This window comes from Hippopotamus amphibius, chromosome 1, assembly GCF_030028045.1.
Source record: "Hippopotamus amphibius kiboko isolate mHipAmp2 chromosome 1, mHipAmp2.hap2, whole genome shotgun sequence".
Taxonomy (NCBI): Eukaryota; Metazoa; Chordata; class Mammalia; order Artiodactyla; family Hippopotamidae; genus Hippopotamus; species Hippopotamus amphibius.
The window spans coordinates 182565-206656 of NC_080186.1; the positions used below are offsets into that span (position 1 = coordinate 182565).

Here is a 24092-nt window from a genome sequence, read left to right on the forward strand (position 1 = left end):
AGCAGCAGATCCTCACAGGCCCGCTGGAAGGGACTGCCACTGCCACCTGCACAGGGCCCTTCGAGGTTCTGGACGGGCTTCCCAAGGAGACCCGGTGTAGCCGTGTGTTGAGGAGTGAAGGCAAAGGGGGCAGGGCATTCTGGGCAGGAAAGACAGCACGACAAGGTTTGAGGTCCCGGTAGCTTGGCTGAGAAAGCAGCTGAGGGCATGGTGCGGGGGAGAGGGCTGGAGACCTGACCGCAAGGGCCACAGCCCACCGGCTGGGAGGTGGGGACCCTCCCCTCCGAGCAGCAGCCTCCCACCCGATGCCGCACCCGCTCGCCCTCCATCACGGAGGAGCTCCGCCTGGACCCTGGCCGCCTTATAATCTCCTGTCCTGCAACTGGTCTTCCGCCGCGGCGGCTCTCTCCTGCCTGGCCCGTCTCTCTGCCCCTTTGTTCCCTGCCTCTCCTAGCTCCAGTAGGGGTCTGTCTGCCACTCCTCATCCTGCTTTCCAGCCGGTCAGTACCTCCATGCAGCACCACCCAGCTCAGACCTTTGTGCTGGACTGTGCGTCCCTCACGGCCTGCGCACGGCCTTCAGCAGGAACCAGGGTCTCCTGACTCACCAGGCACTGACCACACCCGGATGCCACCCTGGCTCCTCCAGCTTTCTCTTTCCTCCCGGAGATGGGCAGGGCCTGGCTGAAAGAGCTGGATTTGGGGCTGCCCTGGAGGGCAGGGACAGAGGGCAGGGATCAGCTCCACCACATCCCCTTACCTCCTCTCCAGGTGCCTACCGCCCCCGCCTCTGGCTGGCGCCCCCTGGCGGCTGGAGCTTACGTCTTGGCAGGTGTCCAGGCCCTGGGCTGGGCTCCCTCCTCCCGGGGCACCCCAGGCCTGCGGGTCCGCAGGTGGCCCCTGTCGCCCTGAGGCCTCACCAGGCTGGCTCCTCCTGGTCTCCCGCGGCTTCCTGAGTCCGTCCTCACCTGGGCCCCTGGAGTCGCCTCTGTCTGGAGGTGCAAACCCCTCTCCCCATCCTCGGGGTCTCGGTACAGATACTCCCCCGCCCCAGACCCTCCCATCTAGGGCACCCTCCCAGGGCGCAGAGAGCTGGCCAGACCCGGGACGCGCCCCCTGCACGGAGCCCACTCGCGGAGGAGCTCGGACCGGCTGCTGAGGGAGGGGGCCCCCAGCAGGATGGATGCGGAGGGAGGAGGGGGGCCGGGGGCCAGCGGCCGCCGCCCTGCCGGGCCCCTGCCCCAGCCTCTCAGTGCCACCGCCCGGCGGCGCCGGCTGACCGGCAGCGCGTGGGCCCTGCCCGGGGGCTCCGACCTGGGCGCCTGCCGGCCTCAGCCTCACCTGAGGCGGCGGTCGGGGCCGGGCCGGGCCGGACGCCGCCTCCTTCCCGGCTGCGGGCCGGGGTCCAGCAGCGGCGTCCCGCGGTGAAACGCCCATTGTCTGCACAGGCCGAGGGGGAGGGGACGGCCGCAGCCGGAGACCGGACACCGGACACCGGGAGGCCGGGGCTGGGGGAGGGGCCGCCCTGCCCGCCCCCCTCCCCTCCCCCACCGGGGCGGCCAGACACCTGTGACCCCGGGCCGCCTGGCGGCCGGCGCGCGACTCTCCGACGCGCTTCGCACACAAGCGGGGTCCCCGCGAGGCCCCGGGGGCGGGGACAGGCGGGCCGCCGGCCGCGGGACCCGCCATAGAAGGTGTGTGCGCACGCGCGGCGTGTCCTCGCCGCCGGGAGGGCCGTGTCGCCCCGCCCCCACCCCATCCTTTCGGAGGGAGCTGCGCCCGGCCCCTCCGCGGTGAGGGGGTCCTCTGCATAAGAAAGGGGTCTGCGGGGGGCCGGTAGGTAGGCCGCCCTTCCCCGCCTTCCTTCTCAGGGCCAGAGAAGCGCCTGGAGGGCCCAGCCACACGCGTGCACGTGGGGGCACGCCCAGCGTGTGTTGTGTGGCCGAGGGGCAAAGTTCGCGTCGCGTGAAGGCGTGCCGTGTGTAGGCACGCAGGTACGTGTGTGGCACGCAGCGCCTGTGCAGGCTTGAGTGAGTGGCTGTACCTGTGTGCACATACGTGAGGTGTGTGCACAAGTGAGGCAGTAGCGTGTCGCTGTGTGTAAGCCCAGAGGGGGCTCATTCTTGGCCTGGAGCATTCTCTGCTCTTGGGGCCTGAGCCTGCGTGGGCTGGTCAGTGCTGAATGGTTTTGAGTCTGAAGATCCCAAAATAGCCCGGGTAGCCTGAAATCCCTCCCCTGACTGGGTCTGCGGCCTCAATGGCCCTTTGTCTCTGAAGGCATCCAACCCTTGTAGGGGCTCAGACTCAGACTGGGGCTGGGAGGGACCAGGCTGCATTCAGGTTCCCCTTCCCCCAGGCCTGGCCTTGAGCCCCCTCCCCCCCCCCATGAGCATCTACGGCCAGCCCATTTGCTGGCAGATTCTAGGGTCTTTGCCTGGGGAGGGGGGGCTCCCCTGCCAGGGTTGGCTCCCACCAATCCCAGGGCTTACCCCTCCCACACTCTGGTCCCCTTGCCTTCCCGTCCTTCTGCAGAGCCCACCCATGATGTCCCAAGCTGCAGTGGCAGCAGCAAACGGGGCTCCTATGTGGGTGCCTGCCCAGTAGGTACGTCTGTGGTTTAACCCCTGGCACTGTCTGTGGATCCCTCCCTGAGTCAAGGGATTCAGACGGCAGTCCTGGGGGCTGCAGCGAGCAGTAAATGGCAAATGTGCTCACCGCACCAAGTTCTGGGCTCTGGGCCAAGCCCTGCCCAGAGGAGATAAAAAGTCAGACCCTGCCCTGGGTGCTCTGAGCCCGGGGCACAGCCACTATCAGTGTGGTGTGGGGAGTGCCGGGGTGAGCTGGGGGGGGGGGGGTGCGAGGCTGCCCTCAGGAGAGAGTGAGGCCAGCCAGGGACAGAGTCTCCAGGTGGCCTGACGGATTGCTGCCCCTGGGTCCACTGCTGCACGAGGTGGGGGGACCACTTTGTGTGTTGACTTTTCCTGCAAGGTTTCAGTAGAACCTCAGGTTCCAGGGCTCCAGGAGGTGTGAAGACCTCCGCCGTGGGTGAGGAGGAACCCCCACAGGGCCGGCTGACCACGCTGGGATTTGGTGCTAGTGGGCCTGGCAGAACTGGGTGCTGTCTGGCAGGTGATCGTCCCAGCCGAGGAGGGCTGGGGTGGGGGGTGGAGAGCCCACCTGACGAGGAGGGAGTGAGCGGGGTGTGTGTGGGGGGGAGGAACTCTAGGGACATGTTTGTGAGGCAGCTGGACACGTGGTGGGGAGGTCGGGAGTCCCGGGTGGGCCTCGCGCCGGGCGCGCTGTGACGTCACGGCCGCACCGTTCCCGGGCGGCCTCTGGGGGGCGCTCCAGGCCCGCGGACTGGCCCCGCAGCCCCGCGACCGACTGACCGCCCCGCGCTCATTTGCACGGAACCCCTTTGCCGGATCCTCTCGCCGTGCAGACGCGAGTTGGGGGTGCGCGGGTGGGCTGAGGTGCTGCCGTCAGTTCTCAGGGAGGAGTGGCGCACCCTCTGAATGGAGCCCAGCCCACTCCCCACCTGTGCGTCTGCACCTGGAGACGCCAGCCCCCCAGTGCCAGGGCGGGGCGCGCAGGAGCAGAGACACTGACACGCACACGCGGAGACACGCAGACCGCAGCCCAGAACCGGGTCCTCAGTGCAGGCCGAGCCCCGCTGCGGGAACGCAGACCGACCCTCCGACGCTCTGCCGGGCCGCCGCGCACACGCACAGCCCAGCCCAGCCGGGTGGGAGCGGGAGGGGACCCCGTCCCTGCCCCGCCGCGCTCTCGCCCACCCCCTCGCCCCCACTCCCCAGCCCCCCACCCCGCCCCCACACCTGCCTTCGCTCCAGCTGCAGCTCCGCTCCCCTTCATCTCCCACGCCGACCCCGGCCCCCAGCCCCAGCGCCCCACCTCCGCGCTCTCCCCGGCCCCCGCTCCCTTCCAGCCCTGGCCGCCCCAGCCGCCCCCCAGCGCCCCCAGCCCCTGCGTTCCCTTTTGTGCCGTCGCCCCGCCGTCCTCATCCGCCCGATCCCTCTGGCGGCGCAGGCCGAGACTCCCCGCGGACGCAGGGGTCCCCGGAGGCGTCTTCCTTTGTCTCTGCTCCCCGCCCGCCCGCCCGCCCTCCGCGGCGCCCCTCGCCCCTCACTCACCGCCTGAGCCCCGGCCTGGGCGCGGGGCGCGGGCGCGGTCCTCCGCGGCCGCCTCTTTCTTCTCCCGCTCCGGACGCGCGCGCGCTCCTCCCGCTCGCGGCCGTCGCCGCTCCCGCCTCTGCCGGGGACCGAGCAGCCGGGACCCGCCGAGTCCCGGGCCAGGGGCCGCTCGCCGCCAGTCCCCCTCGGACCGGCCTCCCCCGGGCAGCCGGGCAAGCAGGATCCGGGGCTGCGGGACTCTCCGAGGCTGGCTCCGGGAAGACGGAGCGCCGCGGAGAGCTGCGGGCGCCTCCGGCCCAGGCCTTGACCGGTGTGGACAGCAGCGGTGGTGCTGGCCCTCGGTTCCTCCTCCGCCTCGCTCCGAGCCCAGACTTGGGATTTCTACTCTGCACGCCTCCCATGATGCGCCTCAAGGGCTGTGGAAGGGGCCTGGTGCCCCCCTCTCTCCGGCTGTGACTGGAGCTGAACTTTGAGAATAGAGCGGCTGTCAGCTGCTCCCGGGGTCCAAGAATGGGGGGAGTGGCACCGAAGAGGCCCAAGGGCACCCCGTGAGGACCCCGCGCCTCAAGGGTGGGGGCTGAGGAGCCCGGGCCATGCCTCCGCTGACACTGGAGCGCGACCCGCGGCAGCGGCGCGGGGTCTCCCTGCTGGTGCGGTATTTCATGCTCCCCTGTAACGTCTGCCTGATCCTCCTGGCCACCGCCACACTGGGCTTCGCGGTGCTGCTCTTCCTCAACAACTGTACGTGTCTGTGGGTGTGGCCACCTCCTGGGCCCAGGTGACCCTGCCTCTGCTGACTGAGGTCCCCTGCCTCAGCCACCAAATATTAGGGGACAGGCAGGGTCACAGAGGCCACCGGCTGTGACGTGGCTCAGACAGGCCACTGCATCTTCTGGGAACACCATGGGCCCCCCCAAAGCCAGTCTGTGGGCTTGGGGGGGTGGGGGGCCAGCCCTCATCCTGAGCTGCGGAGACGGCTTTCTTTGGGGGTTGGGGGCAGCTGGCTACGCTGGGAATGGATGTTTTGGCAGGGCCTGGGGCTCATCTAGGGACTCTGTGGCCACCTCCACCCCTGCCGCTGGGACTCCCCAACAGCTGTCAGGCCATGCTGGTGCAGCTGGAGAGGCAGAGAAAAGCCAGGGTCTCCGTCTTTGTCTACCACCAGGCCTTGGCCAGTCTTTAGGGCTCAGAGTGGAGCCAGGGAAGGGATGGGTGCAGGCAGGGGTGACCCCTCCAGGCTGGACAAGTGGACAGGCTATGGGAGGCCTGGCTCAGAGGGGGGCCTGACTTGGAGATTTGTTTTTTTCCAGACAAACCTGGGACCCACTTCACGCCAGTGCCCCCAACACCTCCGGATGGTGAGTGAGGGCTCAGTTGGTGACAGACTGAGCTTGGGAATCTGTGCCTGGAGGGGCGGTGGCACTCTTGGTGGTCAGGGGCCATGGGGGTGTACACATCAGACGGGGTAGGTGTGTCTGGAGCAGGAGGAGGCTGGATGAGGGAACCTGGGTCCTTCCTGGGGAGTCCACAGTGGTGGACAGCGAAGGGAACTTTGGGTCCAGAGTCCCTGGGTCTGGCCCCATCTTGGCCTCAAAGTTGGGACTTAGTCCTAGAGCCCACAGGTTGAGAGATGGGTTGGAAGATGTGTGCAGAGGGGGTGAGGGGCTGGGGGCTCCAGGGGAGGGCCTCAGCAGGACCAGCAACCCCAGTCTGAGGGGGGTTGGGCAGGTCTGTCCCTGGACTGAGCAGGCTGGGCCTGGCCTTCTTGACCTGCTTTGGGGGCTGAGGCCTGGCCTCCCTGGGGGGGCCTGCTGGTGTGCAGGCTGCTGTAATTAAACTAATGTAAGAGGGGAAGAGAGGAAGCTGTCAGTGCTACAGGAGGGCAGGGGAGAGGGGTGGCCTGGATTCCTCTTGGGAGAGGGGGGCATTCCCAAGTGTGCTTTCAGCACCTGGGTCCCCTGCTAGGCAGGCACGGCCCAGGTCCATGGAAGTATACACGCAGAGGGCTGTCCACACGTGGGATGGGCCATGGGAGGGGGCAGGTCTGCACTGGGCTGGGGGTTTGGGCCCAGGACTGAGTCTCCCATAGGCCGTGGACAGGAGGCCTGGAGCTGGCTGGATTTAAACACCTTCCTCTCTCCTAGCGTCCTCAGCCTCCTCTCCTCAAGTCCCAAGGCCTGCTGTGTCTCTTTTCTTCCACACATGCACTGGCCCTCCCCACAGCGATCCACGTGGGCCCCACACCTGCACTCTGATCCCATCATACGTTTGGGGACAGCGACCCCCCGTGACCACTGTCATGCCTCCCAGGCACACACACTGCACACGCTTGGCCACAGGCAGGGCGCAGGGCGTCCGTACCACCCTGCAGCCTACCCACGTCTGGGAAGAGGGTTAAATTTACCCGCTCCAGCCCGAGGCTATAAAAAGCCACCGCCGCCTGCAGCGTCACACATTGTGAGGGGGGCCTTGGGCAGGCAGGCAGTGAGGCTCCTGCAGGAGGCCAAGCTGGGGCAAGCACGGCAAAGCCCCAGAGGTGGCCCTTAAGGGCCATGCAGCTTGCAGGTCTCTGGGCACTCCACCTGCGCTCAGGAGGAGCAGTTTGCATGACGAGGGCGCAAGTCTTGGAGGATGAGGAGCTGGTCATATAGGAGTAGGTGTCCTTGGCCCAGGGGTTGGGACCTTGGGTGGTATCTGGCTGGACCAGGGTGAGCAGAGGGAGAGACGAGGCTTGAGTCTGAGGGCAGACACAGAGCAGCTGGGCAGGGAGCCTGAGGGGCAATGAGGTGACCAAGTTCTCGGCCATAGAGTTAGGACCCTGGGAGAGACCTTGATCAGCAGGTCCAGTTGAAGCCAAATAGAGCAGCCACCCAGATGGGGGAAGTGTCCATGGATTTGGCCTGGGGATCCCCAGGGCTTTGGGCAAGTGAGGGATGAAGGGGCAAGTGAGGGATGAAGGGGCGAGGAAGGGCTAAGGGGAGAGAGAAGGAGACAGTGGAAGATGGAGAGTGAGAAAAGGGGCTCCGCGTGGACACAGTGTTGAGCCAGGACAGAGAGGTGGCTGACGTGCTGGCAGCTCTCACTGCTCCAGTCATCACGGGGGCCGGACACCCGCCACAGAGCAGAGTGCTGGGCCTCTCCAAGCCTTAGCAGGTGTTGGCCCATTTAGCCTCACAACAACCCTGGAGGGTAGGCTCTGTGGTCCCCATTCACAGGGGGGAGATGCGGAGGTGTGGCGAGGTGATGACTTGCCCACAGCCACGTGGCGCGTGAATGCAGGTGCGGCAGCCTGGCTGCAGGATCTGATGAAGGATCTGGGAGGGTGCCCAGATGAGGTGGGGGGAGGACAGGGGTGCTGGGGGTGCCGTGGTAGGAGGGAAGCATGGGGGGGTCGCAGGGAGTTCAGGCTGGGGTATCCATGCTGCCCCCATCCTTGCCTGCAGGCCCTGTTTATTCGGCCTGTGTGGGGTGGGGGCAGGGGATCCCAGACAGACACACGGGAGCCTGGGGTGGGCCGTTGCTGTGGTGACAGCTCCAGCTCCCTATGCTGCTCCACCCCCACTCGGAATGGAGGGTGCTTCCTCCTGCCCCGCGGCCTGACCCTGCTGGGAGTCGATGGGGGGGTCCCCCTGCCCCTATAACTTACGAATGATAACTGGACCCAATCAAACATTTATTAGACCCAGACAGCTGCAACCCATAATGGGCCTGCCCTGCCTGTGGGGGTGTGGACCTGGGCAGGGGTCCTGAGGAGTAGATCTGCCCCCTGCCCTGACAGTCCGCTCAGGAGGGGCTGTCCCGACCCACGGCTCTGCAGCTCCGTGAGGGGACATGCTGGTGCCACTACAAAGCTAAGAGCTAAAATGTTTAAAGAAGGAAATGTCGGGTCCCCAGGGCTTGTGTGCCAGCGTCCCTGAGGAGGCCATGCTGAGCGTGAGGTGGGGCAGCAGGACCTGGCGGGGTGGGGGGGTGGGGACACATGTCCTGAGGCGGGGGGTCAGGAGGACAGGTGGGGAAGGACGCTGCGTGAGGGGCCCCAGGGAGAGACGGCAGCTGGGAGGCCTGGGAGGGCGGTGGGCCAGGAGCCGCCGCAGAGCACGGACCTGGGGGAGGTGGGCTGTGGGGGCGTGGAAGGTGGGCGAGTGGGCAGAGAACGGCCCAAGTTGGGACAGGCCTGAGGGGAGGGGAGCCCTCCAGATAGGCGGCACGGGGTGGGGGGGGGGAAGGCGGGAGAAGAGAGGGGAGCCTCGGGCAGTGTGGCTCTGGGCAGAGGGCGGGGCATGTGACTAGACCTCAGACACCCCCGCCCCCTGCCCTGTAGCTGTGTGGTGGCAGGCGGGTCCACGAACGGCAGGGGAGCTGGTCCCCGGGCGGTGGCAGGGGCCAGGTGTGGGGGTGGACCCTGGAGCGGCTCTCAGGGCGGGGCGGGGCGGGCCGGGGCTCTGAGGGGTAGGTCACAGTCGGAGGAGGGGCTTCGGTTCTGCTGTGGGGACGCTGACTCTCTGTGATAGAGTCGGCCTGGGGGCGGGCTGTCTGCCCTCTGTCTGGGGAGCGGGTCAGGAGCTTAGTTACGGGGCAGAGAAGGCTCTGGCGGGGGAGCCCTGCGGTGGGGGAGGTGGGGGGGCTGAGGGGGGGAGGGCATGAGGCCCTGGCCGTGACGGGCGCACCCGGGTTGCTGTGAGCGCCAGCGCGAACGTGGCTGGGCACGCGTGTGGCACGTGTGACCGCCCGTGCAAGATCTCGGCAGGTGCGCGGACGTGCGGACGTGTGCGTGATGACCGTGGGCCTGGAGGTGGCAGCGGCCGGACCCACACCCACCCCGTCGCGTCTTCCGCCCCCCCCGCAGCGTGCCGAGGGATGCTGTGCGGCTTCGGCGCCGTCTGCGAGCCCAGCGCGGAGGAGCCGGGCGGAGCCTCCTGCGTGTGCAAGCGGAGCGCCTGCCCCAGCGTCGTGGCGCCCGTGTGCGGCTCGGACGCGTCCACCTACAGCAACGAGTGCGAGCTGCAGCGGGCGCAGTGCAGCCAGCAGAGGCGCATCCGGCTGCTGCGCCGCGGGCCGTGCGGTGGGTGCGGGGCGGGGCCCTGGTGAGTGTGGGGCGGGGGCGGGGCTGGGGCGGGACCTGGTGAGGAGGTAAGCGGAGGGCGGGGCGGGGCCTGTGGTGACGGCGGGGTGGGGGGGGCGCAGAGGGGGGCCTCCAGGCCAGTGTGAGCCCACCCTGTCCTGCCCACAGGGACCCGGGACCCCTGCTCCAATGTAACCTGCAGCTTCGGCAGCACCTGTGCACCCTCCGCGGATGGACTGACAGCCACGTGCCTGTGCCCTGCCACGTGCCTAGGGGCCCCCGAGGGCCCTGTGTGCGGCAGCGACGGCACTGACTACCCCAGCGAGTGCCAGCTCTTGCGCCAAGCCTGTGCCCGCCAGGAGAACATCTTCAAGAAGTTCGATGGCCCTTGTGGTGAGTGCTGCCCCTGTGCGTGTAGCATGACCTCAGTGAGTGTGTGAGCACAGCGGCAGTGCCCTGACCTCCGCCTTCCGCCCCCAGACCCCTGCCAGGGCGCTCTCAGCGACCTGAGCCGCATCTGCCGTGTGAACCCGCGCACGCGGCGCCCTGAGCTGCTTCTGCGGCCAGAGAGCTGCCCTTCACAGCGGGCGCCCGTGTGTGGGGACGACGGGGTCACCTACGATAACGACTGTGTCATGGGCCGAACCGGGGCCACCCGAGGCCTCCTCCTCCAGAAAGTGCGCTCTGGCCAGTGCCAACCTCGAGGTGGGCGCTCCCGGGGGAGGGCCCCGTCCTGTCGCTCTGCATGGCCCAGGGCCCTGCCTGTCCCCACCCTCCCCTGCATGCCTCACGGGTCCCCACTCATCGCCTCGTGGGCCCGCGGATCTCCTGCACATCCCCGGGTGAGGACCGGCGTGGTCCTCTGGCTCTCCTGATCCCCTTGCTCCCCCAGACCAGTGCCCAGAGACGTGCAGGTTCAATGCCGTGTGCCTGTCCCGCCGAGGCCGTCCCCGCTGTTCCTGCGACCGTATCGTCTGTGACGGGGCCTACAGACCCGTGTGCGCCCACGACGGGCACGCATATGACAGCGACTGCTGGCGCCAGCAGGCCGAGTGCCAGCAGCAGCGCAGCATCCCCGCCAAGCACCAGGGCCTGTGTGGTGAGCGCCGCGGGCGGGCTCCATGCCGCGGGCAGGCCGGTCTGGCAGTGCCGCTGCCCGTCATCACACACCATCTCCATCCCCAGTCACTCTCCTCCTGGGGCTGTGGGTGAGGGCTGGTCACTCTGGGGAGGCCTGGCAGCGGGCTCTGGGGTGGTGAGATCTGTCAGGAAGGTGCCTGCAGCACCTGGGGGACGTGGGGTGGAGGCGGGGGTCCACGGGCATGCTCCCTGGTACCTGCCACACAGCCCTCAAATCCTCCGGGTCCCACACTCTTGGGACACACAGCCTCTTGAGAGGCAGCGTCTCAGTCCGGCTTCGAGGGGCCAGGAATGGGCAGGGACAGCCTGTGCTGCAGGGACTGGGGCTCTGCCCACCTCTAACTCTGTCCTTGTCAGTCGATCTGTCCACCTCTCCGGTCTCTCTCTCTGCGTCTGTTTCCTCTCTTCTGCCCTCCTTTCCCTCTTGGCGCCACCTCTTGTGTCTTCCAGCCTGACCTGCTGGCAGGATGAGGTACCGCGCCTGCCGCCAGGAGCCTACAGCCCGAGGTCTGCCCCCCGCGCGGCAGGGGGGGGGTGGCTCGCTGCTGCCTGGCCTTGTGGTCCTCAGAGCAAGTGGACAGACACCTCCTCCCCCGTGTGGCCCGGGGTGTGCCTCTGGGTTGCAGACTCCTCCCCCCACAAGAGAGGCCCGCCCCCCCCCCCCCCCACACACACACACATGCATGGGTGTCCCAGGGCTGCCGGTGGTCACGGGTCGGTGGGCTGGTAAACCTGGCCCTCCCACAACCCCCTGAGGTCAGTCATGAAGCTTCTGTGTCTGGAGGGTAGCCCCTCGCCACACGCATGCGGGAGCTTGGGGCCGTTTGGGTCTGTGTCCCTGTCTGTCCTGTGTCTGTCCCTTTCTCTGCTGTGTCCTGTGCATCTGGCCCTTCTCCTGCTCCGCTCTTCCTCCACCATCCCCACCCTGGGAGAGGGTCTGCTGCGTGGGGCTGGGGGCTTTGTGCATTGCCTAGGAGAGCAGGTGGGGACCCTGCTGAGTGCCCACGTTCTCCCCAGACCAGCCCCCGTCCCCATGCCGCGGGGTGCAGTGTGCATTTGGGGCGACATGTGCTGTAAAGAATGGGGAAGCCGAGTGTGCCTGTCAGCAGGCGTGTTCAGGCATCTACGATCCCGTGTGTGGCAGCGATGGCGTCACGTACGGCAGCACGTGCGAGCTGGAGGCTACGGCCTGTGCCCTTGGGCGGGAGATCCAGGTGGCTCGCCGAGGACCCTGTGGTCAGTGGTGGACGCGTGGGTCTAGCTGGGGGGAAGCTGTCCCAGTCGCCGTGGTGATGGAGCCTTCTCCCCAGACCGCTGTGGGCAGTGCCGCTTTGGAGCCCTGTGCGAGGCTGAGACCGGGCGCTGCGTGTGCCCCTCCGAGTGCGTGGCCTCGGCCCAGCCCATGTGCGGCTCTGACGGGCACACATATGCCAGCGAGTGTGAACTGCACGTCCACGCCTGCACACGCCAGATCAGCCTGCACGTGGCCTCGGCCGGACCCTGCCGTGAGTGGGGCTGGGGCACCCTCTGGCCTGGGGTCCCGCGCCTCCTGCAGCGGGTATCAGCTGACAACCCCCCCCCCCACCCGGCTCCGCTTTCTGCAGAGACCTGCGGAGACACGGTGTGCGCCTTCGGGGCCGTGTGCTCAGCGGGGCGGTGTGTGTGTCCCCGGTGTGAGCGCCCTCCGCCCGGCCCCGTGTGTGGCAGCGACGGCGTGACCTACCGCAGCCCGTGTGAGCTCCGTGAGGCGGCCTGTCAGCAGCAGACACAGATCGAGGAAGCCCGGGCCGGGCCGTGTGAGCAGGGTAGGCTCAGGGGCAGCTGGTGTGGGCTGCTGGGCGCCAGCCTCGGCCGGGACCCCGGGGTGACCTGGCCTCCTCCCCGCAGCCGAGTGTGGCTCAGGAGGCTCGGGCTCTGGAGAGGATGGCGAGTGTGACCAGGAGCTGTGCCAGCGGCGAGGCGGCGTCTGGGACGAGGACTCGGAGGACGGGCCGTGCGTCTGTGACTTCAGCTGTCAGAGCGTCCTGAGGAGTCCGGTGAGGCCCCCACCCTCTCCTGACTCCCGCTGGGCAGCGAGGCAGGGGCTGCGGCCATGCACACCCGCCCTGACACTGTTCCTGCAGGTGTGTGGCTCGGACGGGGTCACCTACCGCACCGAGTGTGAGCTGAAGAAGGCCAGGTGTGAATCGCGGCCGGAGCTGTACGTCGTTGCCCAGGGAGCCTGCCGTGGTGAGTGGGCGTGCGGGCACACATGGGCGTGCTCAGAGGTGTGTGTGCCCACGGGTGTGAGGTGTGTGAGGGTCCGTGGCTTGTTCGAAGCTGTTGCACGTGTGCTGTGGGGGGCTTACGTGAACACGTGTATTGAGTTTGAAGTGTCCACCGTCGGTGCATATCCGTATTTGTGCAGGTGTGGGGACGTGTGTGCCTGCCGGTCAACAAGTGTGCGCTAAGCACCTACTGTGTGCAGGGGGGCAGCAGTGAACCAGCAAGGCCCAGCGTCTGGGCGCTTTCTCCTGGGGGAGGAGACTGAGGCTGACCAGCAGCCATTGTGTCTCTGCGCGCGCACAAGTGCCCCTGTGTGTGTCTGCACGCAGGGGAACGTGGTGTACGGCTGTGCCTGCCACCTTACAGAGGCCCACTCCTCTGAGCGTGTGGCTCCGGTTGTACACGTGTGCGTGAGGCTTTACATCCATGATCTGTGGGTGTCTCGTGTGTTGCTGGTCCTTTGTGTACAGACACATTTTCATGCTCGTACTTGGTGAGGGGCTCTCACCTGTGACCTGAGCTGCAGACTCACAGGCCCCAGCGGGAGTTGGCATCAGGAGGGCTGAGTGGTGACAGCCGGGGCGGCTGAGGCAGAGCGGCCACGCCTGGGCTGGGCGTCCAGTCCTGCCTGGCATCTAAACCCCTGCCCCTCCGTGCAGGCCCCACCTTGGCCCCGCTGCCACCTGCAGTTCCCCTGCACTGCACTCAGATGCCCTACGGCTGCTGCCAGGACAACGTCACTGCTGCCCGGGGTGTGGGCCTGGCTGGCTGCCCCAGTGAGTATCCAAGCCTGGCCCTGACCCACAGCCAGGTGGAGCCACGTGGCTTCAGTGACCCTGTCTTGCCCTGGCCTTGCAGGCTCGTGCCAGTGCAACCCACACGGCTCCTATAGCGGCACCTGTGACCCAGCCACAGGCCAGTGCTCCTGCCGCCCGGGCGTAGGGGGCCTCAAGTGTGACCGCTGTGAGCCCGGCTTCTGGAACTTCCGTGGTATCGTCACCGATGGTCGGAGCGGCTGTGCCCGTGAGTGACAGGACCCACACTCGGTCCCCAGCTCAGCACTCCTGCCTGTCCACCCTGTCCCTGTGTCCGTCATCCTCCCGGCAGGGGCTGGGCCAGGCTCTGGAGCTCATTGGGGAGCCAGGCACAGATCTTAGCCCCCTCCCCTGCCTCCCAGCCTGCAGCTGTGACCCCCAGGGTGCTGTGAGGGATGACTGTGAGCAGATGACCGGGCTGTGCTCCTGTAAGCCTGGGGTGGCTGGACCCAAGTGCGGGCAGTGTCCAGACGGCCGTGCCCTGGGCCCTGCTGGCTGTGCATCAGGTGAGGGCCAGACCTGGTGCTGCCCCAGGCCCCCTGTGCTAGGGGTGGGACCTTCATAGGGCCAGGGTCTCCTGAGCCTGTGGGCTCTCCCATGTCTGTGCCCCCAGACTTTTCAGCACCCAAGACTTGTGCTGAGATGCTTTGTGAGTTCGGGGCGTCCTGCGTGGAGGAGGCTGGCTCCGCCCACTGCGTGTGCCCAACACCCACCTGTCCAGGGGCCAATGCTACCAAGGTGAGGGCTGGGGAGAGTGGAGGGCTTCGGGGCTGGGGAGGGGCCTCCCCCCAGCATCCGTGCCCTGTGCCCCAGGTCTGTGGGTCAGACGGAGTCACCTATGGCAACGAGTGCCAGCTGAGGACCATTGCCTGCCGCCAGGGCTTGGACATCTCTATCCAGAGCCTCGGTTCCTGCCAGGGTGAGGCCTTACCCACTGCTCCAGACTGACCAGGGAGGCCTGACCCTGCTCTGACCACCAGCCCCGCCACCTGGACTCTCCTCTCCTTGCAGAAGGCATCACTTCCGGCCCCCGCCCAACGTTCGCGTCTGTGGCCACCCCGGGGCTTGACCTGAGCGCGGCACTGCTGCCCCCCGCCAGCGCCCTCCCCCCGGCTCCCAGCAGTGCCCCCCGCAGCCGGCCCACCTCTCAGCCCGCGTCACGACCTTGGACCCCTGCCAGCATCCCCAGGACCCCGGCAAGGCCCGTGCTGACGGTGCCTCCCACAGCCCCCTCCGCAGCAGCCGGCCTCGGCGCATCTGCCTTCGCTGAATCTGGCAGCGCGGATGGCAGTGGCGACGGGGAGCTGAGTGGCGACTTGGAGGCCAGTGGGGCTGGCTCAGGAGGTGAGTGTGGCTCTGGGACCCGGGGGCAGGGCCCAGGAGGGCTGTCCCTGGGGCTGGGCTCAGACTGTACCTCCCCAGGACTCGAGCCCCCTGAGAGAGACAGCGCTGGGACCCCCGGGCCACCCATGGAGAGGGCCTCCTGCTACAACTCGCCTATGGGCTGCTGCTCGGATGGCAAGACACCCTCACTGGACGCTGAGGGCTCCAACTGTCCTGGTGAGTGGGGGGCCAGGGGCCAGGGTGGAGCGTGAGGAGTGGCCTGGACACGGCCAGAGATGCTGTCTGTTCTCCCAGGCCACGGGCCTGTCCAGCAGGTGGGCACCTAGGGTTTGTGATCGTCTGATCTCAGCACACGTGCGCGAGGGGTCCTGGGGACTCAGCACACTCACGCGTAGGTGTGTTCTCGGCTCCCACACACACGTGGTGCCCAGGACCCTGTGGCTAACCTGTTCTTCCTGTTGCAAGCTGGCCGGGGGCACTGCTCCAAGGAGTCTGCCTGGTAACCGATGCCAGCCCTGCCCCGGGGTCCCCACTAACCTCATGACCATCTGACTAACCACCGCCTGCCTTGCACCCCGCCTGGCTTGCTGCTGGGGCCTATGCCCATGGCTGGCCCAGAGGCCAGGCAGGTGCCAGGCAGGATCTCACTGGCCCCTCCCCCCGCAGCCACCAAGGCGTTCCAGGGTGTGCTGGAGCTCGAGGGGGTCGAGGGGCAGGAGCTGTTCTACACGCCAGAGATGGCGGACCCCAAGTCCGAGCTATTTGGGGAGACGGCCAGGAGTCTCGAGAGCGCAGTACGTGCAGGGCTGTGGCCAGGGTGGCAGCCTTTATCCCAGGACAGACCAGGGAAGCGCTGGGGGGTAGGGCCGAACGGTCTGGCCTGGGCACCTCCCCGGAGCCCTGACTCTCTGCCCACCACAGCTGGACGACCTCTTCCGGAGCTCGGATGTTAAGAAGGACTTTCGAAGTGTCCACCTGCGGAACTTGGGGCCCGGCAGCGCGGTCCGAGCCACTGTGGATGTGCACTTCGACCCCAGTGAGCCCCCGCTCTAGACTCCCCGGGAGGTGGGGGGGCCACCCTGGGCTCCACCACACCCAGGGTCCCTCCTCCCCAGCTACAGCCTTCAGGGCGCCCGATGTGGGCCGGGCCCTGCTCCGGCAGATCCAGGCATCCCGGCGCCGGTCCCTGGGTGTGAGGCGGCCTCTGCAGGAGCACGTGCGGTTCATGGACTTCGGTGAGTGCTGGTCTGGCCGCCCCCGCCGTGGCGCGTTCCCACCCTCCCTCCCCCGCCCCCACTGCCCTCGGGACCCCTGCTCCTTGCGGAGCCTGACAGTTTCTCCTCCCCGCAGACTGGTTTCCTGCGTTCTTCACGGGAGCCACACCTGCCGCAGCCACAGCCAGAGCCACCACTGCGGCCCGCCTGCCGCCTTCGGCCGCGACGCCTCGGGCGCTCTATCCCAGTCACACGGGCCGGCCCACCGGCAGGAGCACAGCTGCCCCCGCCACGCGCCGGCTCCCCACTACTGCCCCCAGCCGTGTGCCTGGACGCCGGCCCCCAGCCCCAGGCGCCCAGCAGCCCCCAAGGCCCTGTGACTCCCAGCCCTGCCTCCGCGGGGGAACCTGCCAGGACCAGGGCTCAGGTGGAGACTTCACCTGCAGCTGCCCAGCGGGCAGGGGTGGCGCTGTCTGTGAGAAGGGTAAGGTCGTCCGTGCTGGAGAGGGGCAGGGAGGCAGAGGGGGCCAGGCGGGGGCGGGCCAGACCACCCGAAGGCGGGGGCCAGGCGGGGGGGGGAGGGGGGCGGGTTGGACTTCCTGTGCTGGGGACAGGGCTGGGGGGTTGAGACAGGCAGTCAGAGCCCAGGCGGCTGGTCCTCTGTGCCCTCCACCGGCCCCTCCCTGTCCCCTGCAGTCCTGCGCCCCTCCGTGCCGGCCTTCGGGGGCCGCTCCTTCCTGGCCTTCCCCACCCTCCGTGCCTACCACACCCTGCGCTTGGCACTCGAATTCCGGGCACTAGAGCCCCAGGGGCTGTTGCTCTATAATGGCAACGCCCGGGGCAAGGACTTCCTGGCACTGGTGCTCCTGGGGGGCCGCGTGCAGCTCAGGTGGGTAGCGGGCAGTGGGGGGCCCAGGGGTGAGGGCGGCGGGGGGTGGGGTGAGGCCAGGCCGTGGTCCTGGCTCTGTTTGGCTGTCCTGCGCTTCTGCTCCCACCGCCCCCAGGTTCGACACAGGTTCGGGGCCTGCGGTGCTGACCAGCTCGGTGCCCGTGCAGCCCGGCCGGTGGCATCGCCTGGAGCTGTCTCGGCACTGGCGCCGGGGCACTCTGTCAGTGGACCGTGAGACGCCTGTCCTGGGCCAGAGCCCCAGCGGCACGGACGGCCTCAACCTGGACACGGAGCTTTTCGTGGGTGGCTTCCCGGAGGACCAGGCTTCTGTGTGAGCATGGAGGAGGGTGGGGTGGCCCCAGCCCAGAGCCCCGACCGTGGCCCTGATCCCTGACTCTCGGGGGCAGCATCCAGGAGGCCTGTGCCCCCTGTGGATAACAGAGGGTGGAAGGATGGGTGTGGACAAGGGCTGTGACCCTGGCCTCAACCCCAGCCCTTGATGGGATCCTGATCCTGTCCTGACCCTGAGCGCCAAGCTGCTGGGGGATCACCACGGAGGGGCTGGGCTGGCCCTGACCTTCAGCCCCGACCCTGGACTCGCAGCCCAGCCCATCTCTTGATTCTGTTGTGTTTGTGGGACTGTCCATTTTATGAGCACCAGAGGCGGGGGTGGGGATGGGGAACAGCCCTGACTCAAGATTCCGGCCGGTCGAGGGAGGCCGGTGTCATAGCTGGTTGTGAGAGAGGATGCCTCTGGTCTCTGGCCCTGACCGCTGACCTTCCTCTTGGTGGCAGGGTGCGCGAACAGACCTCTGCCAGCACTGGTCTTAGGGGCTGTGTCCGCTTGCTGGAAGTCAACAACCAGAGGCTGGAGCTGAGCGGCTGGCAGGGGTCTGCGAGCCGAAGCTCCGGAGTGGGCGAGTGTGGGGACCACCCCTGCGTGCCTACCCCCTGCATCGGTGGGGCCCCATGCCAGGCCCTGGAGGCCGGCATGTTCCACTGTCGGTGCCCACCCGGCCGCTTTGGTGAGGGCAGGCCCTGGGCAGGTGCTGGGGGGACCTGCGTGTCTGTGGGTGGGGCTCAGGCCTCCTGGGACCCCATCCTGCCTCCCTCCAGGCCCAACCTGTGCCGACGAGAAGGATCCCTGTCATCCGAACCCCTGCCGCGGGGCAGCCCCCTGCCGCGTGCTGCCCCAGGGCGAGGCCAAGTGCGAGTGCCCGCGGGGCCGGGAGGGCAGCCTCTGCCAGACAGGTGGGCACAGGGGCGCTCAGGGCAGGGAGGGCGGGGGGGGAGGGGGCTCCGGGGTCAGGGCCTGGCACCTGCCCTGACCCTCTGCTGTCCTCACAGTCTCGGAGCGGGAGGATAGCCAGCCCCTCCTGGCCGACTTCAACAGCTTCTCCTACCTGGAGCTGAAAGGCCTGCACACCTTTGAGCGGGACTTGGGGTCAGTTGGGCAGAGGGTGGGTGAGGAGAAGGAGCCCCCAACCCCATCCAGCCGTGGAAGGAGGGGGCATCGAGACACCCGCGCCTGCCCTCGTGTGACCCCAGGGAGAAGATGGCGCTGGAGGTGGTGTTCCTGGCCCGGGGCCCCAGCGGGCTGCTCCTCTACAACGGGCAGAAGACAGACGGCAAGGGCGACTTTGTGTCCCTGGCGCTGCACGACCGCCGCCTGGAGTTCCGCTACGACCTGGGCAAGGGGGCCGCGGTCATCAGGTGGCCATGCGGGGTGCAGGGGGCCGGCCCGGGCGCGCGCGCGGGGTCCCTCGGGCCCCTGCTGGGCCGACTGGCGGAGCCCCCCGTCTGCTCACGGCACCCCCTCCTCTCCAGGAGCAAGGAGCCAGTGGCGCTGGGCGCCTGGACCAGGGTCTCCCTGGAGCGACACGGACGCAAAGGAGCCATGCGGGTCGGCGATGGGCCCCGCGTGCTGGGGGAGTCCCCGGTGAGTGCGTGTCTCCTGGGCCGCCCCCCGCCCCCCACCTCCCGCCTCCTCCCGGGGGGTGTGCGGCCCCGCCCCACTGCCGCTGCTCACTGGACTGTCTTCTCTCCCTCTGTCCGGGGCCTCTGTCTGTGTCTCCTCTCTGCTCCCACTGCTCTCTGGCCCTTGCTCTGCAACCCTCACCCCGCTCGCTCTTCGGATGTCAGAAATCCCGCAAGGTACCGTCCCCTCTCACCCTGCTCCTCCGTCGTCTGCCCCCTCCGCCCCTAGAGTAGCTCTGTCCCCGCGAAGCCCGAGCGGTGGCCATGGTGGCCACGTCTGTGTGACTAACTCTGCCTCTGTCAGGCTGGAGGGCTTGGAGCGGGGGGCCTTACAGGTGGGTGGGCCCTGCTCTGGGGCTCCCGTCCTGCTCCTGCCCGGTGGGTGGGCTCCACAGCCCCTCACCCTGGACCTCCCCCCAGGTGCCACACACTGTCCTCAACCTGAAGGAGCCACTCTATGTGGGGGGGGCCCCTGACTTCAGCAAGCTGGCCCGAGCGGCTGCCGTGTCTTCCGGCTTTGACGGCGTCATCCAGCTGGTATGTGGGACGGGGTGGGGCCCTGGGCTCTCAGAGACGAGCACATCCAGAGGGGGCTTCTGTCCTCTTGGGAGGGGGGCTGCCCGGGCAGGCAGGACAGAGGCTCTCACGCCCCCCCCCCAGGTCTCCCTGAACGGTCGCCAGCTGCTCACCCGGGAGCACGTGGTGCAGGCGGTGGACGTCTCGTCCTTCGCAGACCACCCTTGTACCCAGGCCGAGGGTCACCCTTGCCTCCACGGGGCCTCCTGTCTCCCTCGGGAGGCCTCCTACGAGTGCCTGTGTCCTGGGGGCTTCTCGGGGCCGCACTGCGAGAAGGGTGAGTGCTGCCCGCGCTGGGCCGAGGCTGGATGGAGCGGTGGGAGGGGAGCCTGAGGCCGCGCTCACCCTGCCGTCTCGCAGGCCTGATTGAGAAGTCGGCCGGGGACCTGGACGCGCTGGCCTTTGACGGACGTACCTACATCGAGTACCTCAACGCTGTGACCGAGAGGTAGTGTGCCCCCCGGAGCCGGGCGCCCCCGCGCCCTCCACGCGCTGGTCCCGTGTGCGCAGCTGCACAGGGCGAGAAGCGGGACCCTCCACACCTGCCCCCCCACCCCCCACCCCTCCGTCCCTCCTGCACCCTCCTTTCTTCTCACCGGCTCTGTCTCTTTGTTTCCAAGCGAACTGACCAATGAGATCCCAGCGTGAGTAGCTCCGCCTCCACCCTCACTGTCACCATCCTCTGCTCCTCACCCACCTGGCAGCTCACCCCAGGGGCGAGGGCAGAACTTTCCATCCCCAGTGGAGGAGGCCGGGGGTTTGGGGGTAGCTGTGCTGCACAGGGCTCAGTGTCCTAGCTTGGAAGTGGGGAGTCACCCCTTCCGGGGTGCGTGTGGGATGCCAGGCTACCCCTCCTCCCCCGGCAGCCGCTCCCCTCGCCACAGGGCACCAGCACGGCGTGCACGCCTGTGCCCACGTGGAGGCGTGCACGTTCCCACGTGCCTGTGCACACACGCGCGCGGGTCTCCGTGTGCCCTTGAGTCCGTGTGCTCCCATGTGTGCGCACAGGCGCGGTGTGGCGGGCCATCCAGGGATCTCTCCCAGCCGGGGGCCCTCGGTCTCCATTCCATGCCACCCATGCCCCAGCTCTTCCCTCTGCACCTGGCCTGGGCCGTGCCCAGCGGCCCTGTGTCTGCCCGTGTGTTGCACGTGTGTCCCTGCACCGGGGCTCTGGCGGCTGGAGCCAGGATTGCAGGGTCCTGTGCGTCTCCTGGGCGGAAGGCGTCCTTGCTGCTCCCTCCTCCCACTGCTGAAGGGGTGGGGGGAGGGGCTGCTGCTGGGTGCCACCCCACCCTGCACTACAGCCTGTCTGCCCCCGCCGCTCACCTGCCTCCCTCTCTTCCTGCTTCTAAGCCCTGAAACTCCGGATTCCGGGGCCCTTCCCAGGTGAGCAGCGGCCCCGGCCCCTGCTGTCTGCCCGTCGCCTTCCCATCTCTCTGAGCGTCTCTGTGCCGAGCTGTCCCTCTGTCTGTCCAGCTCGCTCCTCTGGTTGCCCATCTGGCCCCACCTGCCACCATCCACCTCTCAGCCCATCTGTCCCACTGGTGTCCACCACCTGCCCATCCGGCTGCCCCAGTGGTACCACGTGCCCTTTGATGGCCTCTGTCGCCGTGCCCCTCGCCACCTACCGTCCCCGCCCCATCCCCACCGCCCTCCCGGAGGTCCTGACCAGCCCTCTGCCCCCCAGCGAGAAGGCCCTGCAGAGCAACCACTTTGAGCTGAGCCTGCGCACCGAGGCCACACAGGGGCTGGTGCTGTGGAGCGGTAAGGCCACGGAGCGGGCCGACTACGTCGCGCTGGCCATCGTGGACGGGCGCCTGCAGCTGGCCTACGACCTCGGCTCGCAGCCCGTGGTGCTGCGCTCCACCGTCCCCGTCAACACCGGCCGCTGGCTGCGGGTCAGGGCTCACAGGTCAGCAGGGAGCCTGGGGCACCAAGAAGAGCAGCGGGTGCTGCCTGGACGCGGCCGAGAGGGCACCAGAGCCGCTCCTGGCTAGGGCAGGGGCCCGGGAGGGGGCGGGGAGCAGCCCTGGTGGCCCGACCTGAGGTCACCGCCGGGGGGGGGGGGGATGAGAGGGCGCAGGAGAAGCAGCGATGGCCCAGGAACCCCGGATCTGGAAGGGGGCCCTGCTCTTCCCAGACACTGCCTGGGGACGTGTCCCTCTGCTCTGAGCTTTGGCCATCCCCTCCAGCAAAGCGTGACCCACAGGAGGTCCCCCTGGCCTTGGCCATCTGGTGCTCTCCTGGGGTCAGTGCCACTCCATCCTGGCCCCCAGGGGCAACACTTGGCGATGGTCCCCAGGGTGTGGTGCTGGGTGAAAGGGACAGAGGAATCAGGACCTGATGGCCTCACCCCCCCGTGCCCCCAGGGAGCAGAGGGAAGGTTCCCTTCAGGTCGGCAACGAGGCCCCTGTGACTGGCTCCTCCCCGCTGGGCGCCACGCAGTTGGACACAGATGGAGCCCTGTGGCTGGGTGAGTGACTGGGGGGGAGGCCAGAGGAGGGGCGGCCAAGGGTCTCTGAGGGACAGATCCCCTCCCCTGGGACTGGCAACTAAGAGTGGCACCCGTGCCAGCCCTGGCCCCTCCTGTCTTGGCCCCTGCCCTGCCCAGTGTGGTGGGGGGCCAGGAGGCTGGAGCACATCTGCTGGTCACCTACTGGCCCCCGGGCGCTGGCCAGACGCAGGGAACTCACCTGGTCGTTCAGGTGCGGTGGTCCCCTGTGCCCGCCATTGTCTGACCTGCCCATCACTGAGTCACAGCCTGGTGCCCTTTCCTCTGTCTTCCTGCAGGTGGCCTGGAGAAGCTGCCTGTGGGCCTGGCCCTGCCCAAGGCCTACAGCACGGGCTTCGTGGGCTGCCTGCGGGACGTGGTGGTGGGTCGGCGCCCGCTGCACCTTCTGGAGGACGCCGTCACCAAGCCAGAGCTTTGGCCCTGTCCTGCCCCGTGAGCCGCACCACAGCCACCGCCCACCCTGCTGTAATTATTTTCTATTTTTGTACACTTGTTGCTTTTTTGATATGATTTTCTTGCCTGTGTGTCAGCCAGAGGGACTGCTGGCCCGGCCTCCCTCGGGTCCAGGCAGGCGAGTTGCAGAGATGGACTTGGTGCCGAGGGACTCTCAGAGCTGGGGGGACCGCGGCGCATGGAGGGTCTGGCTCACTCGGCAGCCTTGGGACGCGCCCCTCTGCTCTGGGACACCGTGTCCTTGCCCCTCGGGCTGTGCTCCCCCCGAGTGTCCACCTGTGCCGGCCTCTGTGTTCTCCAGCCTGTCGGCAGAGCCCGCACACACACCTTGCCCCTGTTCCATCTGGTGAGGCCTGCGTGCCCGGAGCAGGAAGGCGCTGTGGGGTCTGCGGGGCCCTTCCTCTGTGGCAGCTCCCCGGGGCCTTCCTCTTTTCCCGTCTGAGCCGCCCCTCCTCCCTGCCCGCTCTGGGCGGGACCAGCCTCACCTGGACCCACCGAGCCCGGGCCTCCTGTGCCAATCCTGTGAAACAAGGTCACTGTTGGGGCCACACTGTGCCCCTCCCTCCAGCTGTGCCCACCTGTCCCAGGGCACAGGAGAGCAGAGGCCAGACTCAGGCCTGTTCGGGCACCCTGGCCCGCAGCTGGCCCTGCCCATCCACCCAACCACCCTGAACGTGGCCGTGTCCCCTACCCTCCCCCCAAGGCCCCGTGAGGAGCCCTGAGAGGCCGTGGGGCCCCATGTGACCCGGCGGATGTCCTCTGCCTGCTTGCCTTGGCGACTGGCATCCCCTCTCCAGGATGCACGTCCAGGCCTGGCCACCAGCTGCAGGGTCCTTATGTACTGATTTTATTTGACACCTGGGCTGTTGTCTCTCTGGTCCTGGGCTGAGGGCAGCTGAAGACAGTACACAGCAAACCTTCTGTCCAGTTCCGGTGTGAGGAATTGTCCTTATCCAAGAGTGACCAGGAGCGGGCTGGGTGTCTGACCAATGCCAAGGGACAGGTGCAGGGGTGGCAGAGACGGCTGTGAAGCCAGAAATGGCTTAAACTGCAAGATTAGGTCTCATCAGCTCCCGTCCGCTCTCCCGCCTTGACCTGTCCTGCTGGGGGTGGCAGCCCCAACCCTCCCATAGCCCCTCCCACAGCTGGGCCTGGGCTGTCGGGTTCAGAGGCTGCAGGAGCCTCAGAAGTCCTGCTACTAACTCCAGTCTGTGTCTGTGTCAATCACCGTGAAATAAAGTCTGAACACTTTCAGGAGGTGCTTGCGTCTGTCCACAGCAGCGCCACCACCTCAGCCCTGGCTGGCCCACCCGGCGAGCCGGTTCCTGTCCTGGGGGCTCCTTGCTCAGCTTCACGGTGGGGTGGCGTGCAGGCTTCAAGCTGCCTTAGGTGGCACTGGATGGTGGGGGGGCCCCGCGTTGGGGTGGGGGCTGCTTTTGGCAAAGAGGCCCCATGCAGCGTGCGCACACTGTGGTACCGGGGGCTGGCTGGGTGGGCCCACGAGGCCTGCACCCCAGGTAGCCTGCTTAGGGATGGCGGGCCTTGCAGGCAGGCTGCAGCCCCTTGCCAGGTGTGCGTGTGTGTGCGTGTGTGCACACGTATCAGCCTACGTGTGTGTGGCTGTGAGCACATAACAGGAAGAAGGGCTGTGAGGAGAGCAGGCTGGCTGGACTAAGGGCAAGGAGGGCCTGTGGG

The 24092-nt window shown here is 67.9% G+C and overlaps 1 protein-coding gene across 2 annotated transcripts in view; it reads left to right on the forward strand.

The window, feature by feature from the left end:
• AGRN (agrin) overlaps nucleotides 1-23651 on the forward strand; it is a 32326-nt gene extending 8675 nt beyond the window's left edge. The window contains exons 3-36 of one of the 2 annotated variants that reach the window (XM_057749487.1): nucleotides 5461-5508; nucleotides 8997-9212; nucleotides 9381-9605; nucleotides 9693-9917; nucleotides 10105-10311; nucleotides 11370-11588; nucleotides 11663-11857; nucleotides 11957-12157; nucleotides 12240-12388; nucleotides 12476-12581; nucleotides 13277-13393; nucleotides 13476-13640; nucleotides 13795-13938; nucleotides 14046-14170; nucleotides 14246-14351; nucleotides 14444-14776; nucleotides 14855-14992; nucleotides 15443-15570; nucleotides 15698-15812; nucleotides 15892-16011; nucleotides 16127-16474; nucleotides 16687-16879; nucleotides 16995-17210; nucleotides 17675-17904; nucleotides 17996-18130; nucleotides 18227-18323; nucleotides 18428-18592; nucleotides 18707-18818; nucleotides 19277-19393; nucleotides 19517-19709; nucleotides 19793-19880; nucleotides 21120-21344; nucleotides 21802-21905; nucleotides 22223-23651. In XM_057749487.1, the coding sequence (XP_057605470.1) occupies nucleotides 5461-5508; nucleotides 8997-9212; nucleotides 9381-9605; nucleotides 9693-9917; nucleotides 10105-10311; nucleotides 11370-11588; nucleotides 11663-11857; nucleotides 11957-12157; nucleotides 12240-12388; nucleotides 12476-12581; nucleotides 13277-13393; nucleotides 13476-13640; nucleotides 13795-13938; nucleotides 14046-14170; nucleotides 14246-14351; nucleotides 14444-14776; nucleotides 14855-14992; nucleotides 15443-15570; nucleotides 15698-15812; nucleotides 15892-16011; nucleotides 16127-16474; nucleotides 16687-16879; nucleotides 16995-17210; nucleotides 17675-17904; nucleotides 17996-18130; nucleotides 18227-18323; nucleotides 18428-18592; nucleotides 18707-18818; nucleotides 19277-19393; nucleotides 19517-19709; nucleotides 19793-19880; nucleotides 21120-21344; nucleotides 21802-21905; nucleotides 22223-22380 (5663 nt within the window). In that variant the 3' untranslated portion in view covers nucleotides 22381-23651. The remainder of the gene's footprint in view (nucleotides 1-5460; nucleotides 5509-8996; nucleotides 9213-9380; nucleotides 9606-9692; nucleotides 9918-10104; nucleotides 10312-11369; nucleotides 11589-11662; nucleotides 11858-11956; nucleotides 12158-12239; nucleotides 12389-12475; nucleotides 12582-13276; nucleotides 13394-13475; nucleotides 13641-13794; nucleotides 13939-14045; nucleotides 14171-14245; nucleotides 14352-14443; nucleotides 14777-14854; nucleotides 14993-15442; nucleotides 15571-15697; nucleotides 15813-15891; nucleotides 16012-16126; nucleotides 16475-16686; nucleotides 16880-16994; nucleotides 17211-17674; nucleotides 17905-17995; nucleotides 18131-18226; nucleotides 18324-18427; nucleotides 18593-18706; nucleotides 18819-19276; nucleotides 19394-19516; nucleotides 19710-19792; nucleotides 19881-21119; nucleotides 21345-21801; nucleotides 21906-22222) is intronic. The other variant, XM_057749492.1, reaches the window with a different exon arrangement.
• The last annotated feature ends 441 nt before the right edge of the window (nucleotides 23652-24092 follow it).